The sequence below is a fragment of the Lissotriton helveticus genome, chromosome 1_1 (genome assembly GCF_964261635.1).
Source record: "Lissotriton helveticus chromosome 1_1, aLisHel1.1, whole genome shotgun sequence".
NCBI classification, from domain to species: domain Eukaryota; kingdom Metazoa; phylum Chordata; class Amphibia; order Caudata; family Salamandridae; genus Lissotriton; species Lissotriton helveticus.
In genome coordinates this window covers 1,796,356,873-1,796,368,305 of record NC_136057.1, presented here as the reverse complement: position 1 = coordinate 1,796,368,305, position 11,433 = coordinate 1,796,356,873, and the positions used below count along the sequence as shown (strand labels likewise).

The following is an 11,433-nucleotide window of genomic DNA, read 5'->3' as shown; positions in this document are numbered from 1 at the left end:
GAGCGGCCTCTAGTGTGTCTACAGGGGGCCTCTTCGGTCTGTTCCCAAGCTTGTCGTTCTGCCCGCTCCCCCCTTGGGCCCCACCGCCACAGCCGTCCAATCTGCCAGGAGGCGGCACAGAAAAACCCACACTGGACCAACTTTACACACACGAGTGTCCAACTACCTTTCAATGAAAAGCAGTGTTCTTCACATCTATCTATCTATCTATCTATCTATCCATCTATCCATCTATCTATCTATCTATCCATCTATCTATATATATATTCTACCTGCATATGTGGCCCCACTAGTTTTATCTGTGGCCCAATGTGTGCCCCGCATTCCAAAAGTCACTTCTAGAGATGACTAACTCGTGGGGGAGGAGAGGGGAGAGGGGAGAGAGACTGCCTGAGGTTATATTCTAGGCCTCCCCAATGCTGCCAGGCAGCCGCAGTCCCGGCCCATAATCCCCCCTTCAGCTCCTCGTGTCCTGGGACCAGAGGGAGGGGGCGGAGGCTCTCAAAGGCTCCTTTCATTCACACGGGCTGTAGGGGGGTGTCGGGCACCTCCCACCTCCAGGGTCGGATGTGACACCGCTGCCAGCTGAGCTCACTCACATCCGACATCACCTGACGGCAGACGGGGGGCCAGAGAACGGGACTTCAGTCGTGACTCGTGAGGTACATCTCGGGAGCTGGGACGTCGCGCTCAAGTGGCGCCAGGGTCAGGATTGAGGGGCTCGGGCAGAGCTGCGTGGTGCTTCGAGTCACAGGATCGCCAGCGGTACCGCTTTATGGGTCAGCCACACAGCGCCTTGGTGGAGCTGTGGGGTTGGGTGTGCCCCAATAATGAAATAGCAGGGGCACTATAGGTCAGAAACGGGGTGACCTGGCAGAGCTGTGCGCGTTAGTCCAGGTATTACTAAGACATGCCGCAGATCAAATTCTGTCAGAGTTTAGAGTGGGATCCTTCTCTGGAACAACAGGGGTGCTACAGGCCGGGTAAGATGAGGATGCAACCGAGTAATGCAATAATCAGGGGTGCTTTAGGATAGGCAGTTAGGATCGAGGTGTACCAGCCGAGCTGTATGCGAGTCTTAATAGTGGGGTGGCAGAGTGCCGCAGGGGTGTACCGGGGGTTCCCATGGTCTGTCGGTCCCACTGGTGCATAGAAAGGGTGCAGGATTGAGGGGCTTTGGCAGAGCTGCGCGTGGCTCCCAGTGCTGGGATAAGAGCAAATGCGTGGGGCCAGGAGCCAGGCTTGAGGGCCATAGGCAGAGCTGTGGGTGGAACCAGTAATAATGCCCCGTGAGTTGCCCTGGCACGCTGTCTCAGTGACTCCTCTCTCCCCCGCAGCTCCAGAATGCGGCGCCCCTTGGCCTGTCTGCTGCTCGCCCTCTTCTGGGGGGCTCCGGCCTCTGGCGCCCCCTGCCCTCGCTTCTGCATCTGCGACAACATCAAGACCTACGTCACCTGCATGAACAAGAACCTGACTGAGGTGCCCGTCACCATCCCTCAGGTGAGTGACGCTAGGCGAGTGCCCGTCAGGTGAGTGACCGTCAGGTGGGTGACAGCAGACGAATCCGCCCCAGGTGAGTGACCGTCAAGGTAGAGGGTGAGTCTCCTCGGGTCAATGCCTCAGGGATGAGTGGAGTGTCCCTCAAGTGAGGGAAAGTAGGCGAGTGCCCCTCCCGCGAATAACTGCCGTTTAGTGTTCCTCAGATGAAGGCAGAGTGTCCCTCAATTGAGAGGCAGATGGGTGACTTCCCCCGGAAGGAGTGTGACACTGGGAAAGAACCCATCAGGAGTGACCCGACGTGAATGATTATGTGAAAGTGTTCTTCGGGTGAGTGAAGGTAGGCAAACGCCACTCGTGATACTGGGAGAGGGATCTTTAAGTGAATGGCAGTCGTGAGTGTACTTCAGATGAGTGACTTTGCGTGAGTGCCACATACAGATCACTATGCTGTGAATGTCTCTCAAGGAGAGTGACATCTAGCAAATGTCCCTCATGTAAGAGGCTGGGTGGGCGTGCCTCATGTTAGTACTGTGGGTGAGTGTGCCTCAAAGAAGTGACTGTGCCGAGTGCCCTTGGGGTGAGTGACAGTGAAAGAGTGCCTTTCAGATATGTGGTTCTCAGGCAAGTGGCAACAGGTGGGGGAACAACAGCGGAGTGTATCCAGAGTGAGAGGATGCAAGTGAGTGTTAGAAGACGGACCCTCAGCCGAGTGTCAATCAAGTGAGTGAGATTTGTCACAACCTTTACCATTCTGCCCCTCAATGGCGTATGTGCCTGCATTTGAACTTGTCAAAGGCCTCGAACCCCAGCCTGAAAGAATATTGCCCACCTGTGCACCATGCTGTAAAATTATTCTTTTTTGTTGCCGTTTGTACCCATAATCCTAAGAACCCACAACTACACCATATAAAAAATAACTGTAAATATAGATACATTTAGTAGTGGTACAGCAGTTCAAGATTGATAGCTCTACACAGTAAACACAATCGACCATGGTAGCTGTAGGAAATCTGCCTTTTCTATGTGGTCACCTTGGATTTTTCACCTTCTGCTGGACTTTATTTTTTTTGCTAGAGTTAGAACTCTGTGCACAAAACCCTTGTTAACCAGTAGTAAAGTGCTTGTGCGCCCCGTTGAAACATGGTTGAAATGACATGTTCCCAATCAGTATATATAATTTATCTCCAAGTACAAGGTGTACCCAGGACCTGGAAGTTAAATGCCACTAGTGGACCACACAGGACCTATCGCACCATTCACTAAAGTGGCGGTGCAGGCAAGTCTTCAGGCCTACCATTGTAGAACGACTGCTGCAGTTTTAAGCCTGCAGCCCAACCTGTCAAAATGACCCTTTTCAACAAGAGAAAAAACAAAAAAAAAGCTATTTTCACTGTAGGGAGGCTGGTTGGTCCATACAGAAACAATGAAAAGCAATAATAATACTAATAAAGTATCTTGGAAAAGGGAACAGTTATAAAAATAATAGTACAACTATTTGTATTTGTTTTTAAAATCCAATTCAATGGTGAAGTCAGATTTTTATAAACATTACCAAAAAGTAGCTTTTAGAATTCTACATTTTCCATGCCTGATGTTTCTGGGAACTAGTTCGTGTTGGCTCTCCAGCTTCTCCCAGCCAATGATTAGCCTAGAATAGCTGTGATAAAAGTGTTAAATGCCTCCGAGGAGCAAACAATAGGCTTACCTGAATGGGCATAGAGGACTCCTCTGAGTTCAGCAGAATATGCAGGGTGTGGGCTGTTGGCCTCCCTTTGACAGCACAGTGACAGATCCTACTCGACAGGTATGCTGAGCCACGTGTAACACTTGGGGAACACTCGAAAGGGGGTGAACAGGATGCCAAGACAATTCTTGTGTATCCACTGTTTGGTTGATGGCGGACCCTGTTTTTGTCCTACCAGACTTCTACTATCTCGGATTTTATGTTGGTACAGTGCCTGCCTCAAGCTAGATTTTAAAGTTAGATGTAAGACTCTAACATAATCATAGTACACTGCCACCACACACACGACTACCCCCAGCCTTCAGAGGCAAAGTTGAGTGTGGCCAAAGACTTTCACCATCTTAACAATGCCTGGAAATAGGGCATATTGGGCATGTTTACAGTAAGGAAAAGAGGAACTAATGAAAAAGCACCTATGGTTAGCCTCAGGATATTTTACCCCATAGGTTAGGGCATACCCAGGAGTCATCCCCCCAAACCTAGCTGTTTCCAGTCATGAATGTGGCACACCCAGGCTCCCACATCAGAACAATTTCTGGACCTGCAGTATATAAGAAGACTGGACATGGTCTGTAACCTGAGAGAAGTCCTGAAGCCCTGGACCTGCTCTCTCTTGTACCCAGGACAAAGAAGTGGAATCCAAGGTTAAGTTGGCTGAGCTCCACAGTGGCTACAGAAAGGCAACAAGCTGCAAGAGGCCCTTCCCTGTCCTGGAAGTACTCAGCGGACCAGTGGCAAATGGAATACACCCTGCTGTTGGCCTCTCCTTGACACCCTGGAGTCAGTTTTCAGGTCCAGACCAGGCAGGAAGTAGTTTCTTCACTGAGGATCAGATTCAGAATGAGTGAATATTGACTTGAGTGTGTTGCTCATGTCAGATTGTGCAGAAGCTTCGTGTCAAATTAAGGAGGAGTGTTAACTTACTCGAGTAGAAGTTTCAATAGTTCAGTGGAGGCTTTGTTTATAGTATGATTATATATGTATGTATATATATAATTATTTTTTGTTGTTTTAACTTTGGATGGTTGGGGTGGATTCACCAAAGGCAGATTATAAATGAACTGGGCAAAAGTCTGGTAGCTTGAATTCCAGAGCACCTGATGGTTTAAGTCTAAAGAGGCAGAAGCTGGGTTTGTAGATGGATCCACAGAAAGATATTGTTTCTGACTTTGCGCTGTGAAGTGGCCGTCTATGGTCAAGCTCGAGGTAGCCACAGTGCAGATGTATCAGTGTTAAAATGTGTGCCTCTTGTACAACCTGTGGGCAAATAGGACATCAGGTAGTAAGGAAATTAACACCACCCTAATAGGTCCTTGGGTCAACCAAGAAACGTCAAAAGCATATCCCTGGGAATTTTAACTAGACGCTACAGTAGTAGGTCTACTCGGATCAACCCAAGAGCAGCTAACGCTAAGTTCTAAGAATAGTCCAAGACACCTTATTGGGTGGCCACTTAGGTTAACCCAGCGCTGCAAAGGGCCATCTCTAGGAATGCTGAATATAAGTCACAGTGGTGGGCCTACAGTTCAGCTGAGGAGCCAGTAAGGGTCAGCCAGAGGAATTTTAAACAGTTCTCAGGGTTTCGGAAGATGTAGAGGCAAGTCTCCTCTTAAGGACTCGCTTCTGGCATTTGTGATGGAAAGTTTTAGATGTAGAAAACAAGCAGAGTGTTTAGAACTGCAAAAGAGAATAGAAATAGCCCAAAATAGGAATAACAACATCTTCAACAACACTTACAGCATGACTTGCTGGTTTAGATTAAAGTTTACCTCTCGAAAGGCCCTCAGTCATTGCTTAGAGGACGAACTCAGCAGTCAGAGTCATGGGCACCAAGCAGATCAGTGTAGGGGTTTCTCTGGCATGGGTGTCAAGTTGCATGCCCTTTGAGGGAAGGCCCAAAATAAATATAGAGGGCAACCTCGATGTGGCAAGCTGCAACCCAAGGGTTTTCAGAAAGACAGTTCGGGGTCTGTAGGCCACACAAGTGTGAGAAGCGGGCACTTCTCTGAGGGCATGGTCCGGGCACCTGTGGACGGAAGCTATTAAACAGTAGAGGGTGAAAGGATGGGGTGCTGGCCCAATCCCCTTTCCAGACCCTAACAAGGAAATCGCTGCAGGTTCCACCCATAACCTCTCTGCTCTTCACCTGGACACAAGAATTGGATACCCTGAGAGGAGTGTTTAAGGAGGAGTGTAGGGCCCACGAGGGAAAGTCTGTGACATGCTGCAGCAAGCTTATTGCAAAGCTCTCAGGCCCTGAAGGTGAGGTGGACAAAATAGTGGCAGATTGGGACAGACTGGCAAACAAGCTTACAAGAGAAAGAATGTATATTTTTCTTAACAGAACTGTTTGCTTCACAATGGAGCAAAACATGATCCAGTCACTGCATTACAAAATTTGAATTGAACTGACCATTTAAGCAGCACTGTGCATTTGATAAAATATCTGGGGCAGTTTCACTGAATTGAAACCCTGCTGCTTCAAGGAGGGACTCTGGGCCTTGGCTAGTAGTAGGTCCTAGGAGGCCTAAGGTGTTCAGGAAATCTCACCTGCTGTGCCTTATTCAAGTTGAACATGCAGATAAGGGGCTGGTGGTTCACTTTCCAGTGATCCTTCTAGTACAGCTGATCTCTGCTGAGACGGCTGCTTTTGATGTGCCAATGGAACCATAGGTCCATGCTGCTCCCGACGCAAACAGCGCCTCCATGCCTCAAGCCATCTGAGGGTGAGGCTCCAAACTTCTTTATCTAGTTCCTCTCAGTGCCCTGGGGTCTTCTGCCATTCACTGCTGTTCCAGCATTAAACATCAACTGTCCGTTCCTACAATACAATTGAATAAAATGTGCTTTCTGCATAGCATGAAACATTAAATATATGCGTTTAGGGTGCCCAGGGTCAAGCTTTCCTCAGGCCCTCGAAGTGGTCAGCTTAGTTGCATCCTTTTGCCCGAGGACTCCCCTCGGGGGCCCAGTAGACTCTTGGCTTCCACACAGTTATTAAAAAACACCCTAACATAGTATCCTGGTCTGTCAGATTGCAAACACCTAATCTTCACCGACATCCACTCATCACACAATACCAGTACCAAGTTTATCAAGTTAAAGTACAGCTTTCGTAGGTCACAGGCGTATGAGATGGAATAAAGATTGATATGTTAGGATTGGTAGATAATAAATAACCAAATTTTTCTCTACACAGATAACACAGAAGCTGGATCTCCGGGGCAATAATATGAAGTTGATCCCAGGAGGAGCATTTCTCCCTATTCCTTATCTCATCCACCTCAACCTCCAGAAGTGTGGCATTGAGACCCTGGAGGAAGGAGCCTTCCGTGGGCTAGGACGGCTGACCCACCTCAACCTGGGCTCGAATGGAATTACCTTTATCCTGCAGGAGACGTTTGATGGGCTGTCCTCCCTGAGGCACCTGGTGCTGGAGAAGAACCGGCTGGAGGAAATTCGCCCTGGTGCCTTCACTCAGCTCGGCTTCCTAAACCTCCTGGACCTGGGTGAGAACTTCCTGGTATACCTGCCAGATATGGTCTTCCAGGGCTTGCAGCAAATTAAGTGGATTCGGCTGTCACGCAACATGCTCAACATCGTAGCGGACCACTCATTTGCTGGCATGCCCACTCTGCGCCGGCTGAGCTTGGACCACAATGAGCTGCAGTACCTACCCACTGAAGCCCTCTCGAAGCTACCAGGCGTTACACGTCTCGATATGGGGAGTAACCCCATGACATTCATAGGGGAGGATGCCCTGCAGATGCGGGCGCTCAAGCAACTCTTCCTGGATGGTATGTCGCTGCAGGATGTGTCCTTCTTGGGCTTCCAGGGGACCCCTCAACTGTCCCTGCTGGACATGAGGGATAACCAGCTACGGGCGCTGCAGCCACTGGCAGGTCTAGGGCAGCTGCGTAAAATTGACCTGACTGGGAATCCTGTGTTGTGCGACTGCAACCTGCGTGCTTTCAAGGAGTGGGCTGAGAGGTCCCGGATTCGTGCCGAGATGATCTGTGCTGGACCGGCACCATTCCGTGGGGAGCACCTTGAGGCGATGAGGAGCGTGGACATGAGGTGTGACCGCCGAGTTCCAGAGGAGAGAGTGGAACCAGTCACTATAAAGCCTACTGCAGAGAGTGGCAACACTTGCCCATCCACATGCCATTGCAAGCCCGACCTTAAGCACGCTACCTGTGAGAACCAAGGCCTCTCCAAGATCCCCAGAGGGTTCCCAACAGATACAGGACTGCTGGACTTGCGCCGCAATGTGTTTAGGTCTGTGCCCACTGGTGCTTTCCCTAACCTGGAGAACGTGGTGTCCCTGCACCTGCAAAGCTGTGGCATCGAGGAGCTGCAGCCAGGTGCTTTACGTGGCCTCAAGGGCTTGGTCTACCTCTACCTGTCCAACAACAGTCTTTCCTCTCTCAGCGCTGCCGCACTAGAAGGGGCTACACATCTCACCTATCTTTATCTGGAACACAATCAGTTCGCAAGTGTGCCCACAGGGACCTTTGTGTCTCTACCTGGCCTGCTCTCCCTCCACCTGCAGTACAACACCATCCGTGACCTGTCTGACGACAACATGAAGGGGGCTCAGGCACTGCGCTGGCTGTACCTGAGCGGCAACAACATTGCATCTGTGGCACCCACAGCCCTGGCTTCTGCACGCCATCTCGAGAAGTTACACTTGGATCAGAACCTGCTGTACGATGTGCCCACCAGTGCTCTGCGCAGTCTCTCTGGCCTACAAGAACTGCGTCTCTCAAAGAACCCAATCAGAGAAATTGAGAGCAATGCATTCCAGCCAGTTAGCGGATCCCTTCAGCATCTGCACCTGGACCATCTTGGCTTGCAGAAGGTAAGATACCATGTGCTAGAATGACCAATAACCCATAGAATAATGTTGGCATGGTAGTTGTGTCCAAGGCCATTCTGTCACCTTGACCCTGCACAAGAACACATTGCCACATTGCATGTGGTCAAGGCATGCTGTCATGAAAAGCATTGCCATGGACCTGCTACCCGTACCCTGCTTTGACTGAGCAGTGGCAGTAAATAAGGCTTTAGCAGAGCACAACAACATTCTGAATAGGGTCATAAGCACTACCTCTAACAATGTCACTTGCAAGACATTTTCGCCAGGATCCAGAATAGTATTCAGGACAAAGTGACCGGTGCTACTCTGATGGACCTACCAAACAAGGCTTATCATACTTGGCAAATTTGAGCTGGCTTTTGTACGGTGTACTGCTCGGCAATTACTTTGCCTTTTGGTACTTCATGCACACTTCAGTCTGCGTAAGTACATCTTCCTAGTTGAGGTTCACTCGGACTGGATTTATTCCTGAGCCATGTTTCATGCTGCTGTGTGGCTTGGATGGTGTGTGTTAGGGTTATTGATATGGAGGTTGTGTTCTGTAGAGGGATGTGGGTGTTCGGACATTCTGACATAACCGGTGTGGATGTCCAGGATGTAGTATAGTTAGTTGCCTTTATGGGGTGGCTCGCAGTTGGAGTTTGGGTCTGCAAGCCCTCCTGCTAACCCGCGTGCCTAATGCCAGATGGGTTCTGATGGAACTCAAGCAGGCTACAGGATTGTCCTCCTCGAATAAATCTGTGGATTGGGCATGAACGCATTGCTGTTCTAGAGTTTTAGAGCAGACAGTTGAGTTCTTGGTGTTCGGATTAAGGTCTCCAGAAGTCAGTTGTTTTGAGGTCCTAGAGCCCGCATGCCAGCTGACTTTGTTCCAGACTATGGAAGGGCCGGTGCTGCAATGATGCAAGTGGTTCTGATCTCTATAGACCGAAGAAGGGACAGCGCTACAACAATAGAAGTGGTTCTGAGATCACCTCTTTGACCCCACCTAATCCCTAGGATGCATTGGCTGGGTGTCCCATTCCACAAAGTACTCTAGTCCAGATGACTTTGGTTATGCTGGCCCCTTCCTGGCATCCTTAGATATCTGCACCAACGATTTCGATTTGAAGCACGTTGGGCTACCTCAATAGTTTGTGAATCAAGCTGCTGTTGAGCACAACACAGTGTGCCCTGATATGTGTCAAACCGCACTCCTCCCTCCAACCACGATAAGAGTTTTTGTGTTTCCGTCCACTTCTCTCAAGTCAATGCAGTATATCCTTGATGACAAGGAGAATTTCATAGGCAGAAATAATAGTGTGAAAAGATGCTCACCCTTCCCAAGCGGTGTAGGGTACTGGATAGGCGATGACCATGCCATTTGACAGGATTAGTGGTTTAAAGCTGAGACAGATGGTGTGTGTTGAAGGAATAAGCATGCGAGTGTGAACAGCAGAGATGAAGTGTGTCATGTGAGGTTCTGAGAGGAATGAACAGAGGTGGTGGAAAGAGATGGTGGGTCACATGGCTTGACATGTGATGTGGTATTTTTAGTGTTGTGTTTGTGACAATTAAAGAACCTTATTGAGTGGCGTATTGTGGGCTAGTGTGATGCATACTTGTGAGGAAATACTGTTGTACAATTTGTTGGATTTCCTTCATGGTGCAGGTAGTTGTCATGCTTGGTAGAGTGGTGCTGATCAGTCCGCGGGATGATGGATTCTGATGCATGGATGAATGGTGCTTAGTTTTCTTTTAATTTTAACAAATGGACTCAGTTGTGGCAGTCAGAGTTGAACTGGTGTTTTGGCTATCATAATGTTGTTGAGGTGGTGGGAGATTTAAGGCAGAGGATAGATAAGATTGTATGTAGAATGTTGGCATGGTAGGTAACAGTGATGAAGTGTGTTGCAGGAAGGCAGAGAAGTCAGGTGGCAATTTATAGGAGTTGGTGAGAAAAGCAGCACATTTGTAGGGTGTGGTATAGAATCAAGGTGGTGGGATACAGCGCGTGAAGGGCGCTATGGCGCCACTAAATGCAAAGGTTATGTTTTATTTTGAGGAGAGATGCGTGATGAGGTTGTTGTGGTGCCGAACATTCTGCCTTGTTGTGATGTGGCTTTGTAGGTTGGAGTGTAGTGCAGGATTATGTGCAGCAGGTTAAAGCATGTGATATTTGGACAAAGCTTTGTGTTTTATGGTGTCTAATCTAGCTTGAGGTGGAAAGGTTCAGTGTGATGTGATGGGGCACGGTATTCTATGGAGGGGTGTTCATTGGTCCTGTAAGGTGGGGTTTGGAGTGATGGAATATGTTAGAGAGTAAGCAGGGAGGTATACTTTTGTATCAGTTTTTTACTGAAATGTGGTGTGTAGTGGGCATGGAATTGAGTGGGGTGACTCAGTGTGTTGTGTGTTTGCGTGTGGTGCACTGTTGAGTAGTGCGTCCAGTGTAGTTACAATGGACTACCAGAAAGTGGTTCCATAGGATATAGATGGATGCAGGTGGAATGTCCAGAGACCAACTATAAGCCACTCAAAAATGATATGGAAAAAGCAGCAAGAGGAAGCAAGGACTTAACGTCCTCTACAGTCACACAGTCTTTATGGCCCATGAAGAGGAGACTGGCAGGTAGAGCTGTGGGACTGTGAAGCTTGCATTCCTTCTCCTTGAGCTTTTCTCCCATAGAACAAACAAGGCCCACTGCCCACCCCCAGAAAGCACCACACTAATGTATAAAAGTGACTCTGCTTGTGAAGAATACCTTTAATCGAACTACTTTCACAATACAAATTCAAAACCAACAGTGCTTATAATCTGTAACCAACACAAATCCGAGGACTCATAGCAAAGCTTTCATTGGACACCCACAAGCATTCTATATCAAACATTAACACCACACACCATCACTCCAATCTCAACTACAAATAGTCTGCCTGAACACTACGTGCTTGAGAGGCCCACCGCACCATCATGCGCACAAAACACTTAAGTGCAGCGATATCAAAAGCTATTATGCACCACACCAATATTGTAAGCATAACCTTAAACACCCTCAAGTGCACATCATCATAAGACACAAACCTGGCTTGTGATGTGTGTATAAAAATCACTATACTCTGCATGAGCACAAGCCACACGATTTCCCGCGCACAATGTAGGGGAGCCTCTCCCGTACAGCCCCCTAACTGGGCGAAATATAGAGAAGTTTGGAATACCCAACCATTCACAAACACCCCAAAGATCTAACTAGATCAAACACACACTTTACCTCCACCCTAAAACAATCCATTTCAAACAAGTCTTAACACAATACAAACTCACTGCTAC

General features: G+C 48.6%; 1 protein-coding gene across 1 annotated transcript in view; it reads left to right on the top strand.

Annotated features, from left to right (window-relative positions):
* Nucleotides 1–611: 611 nt before the first annotated feature.
* Nucleotides 612–11,433, top strand: part of CHADL (chondroadherin like) — a 47,626-nt gene continuing 36,804 nt past the window's right edge. The window contains exons 1-3 of the mRNA XM_078659197.1: nt 612–662; nt 1,338–1,500; nt 6,444–8,105. Coding sequence (XP_078515323.1) covers nt 1,345–1,500; nt 6,444–8,105 — 1,818 coding nt within the window. The 5' untranslated portion in view covers nt 612–662; nt 1,338–1,344. The remainder of the gene's footprint in view (nt 663–1,337; nt 1,501–6,443; nt 8,106–11,433) is intronic.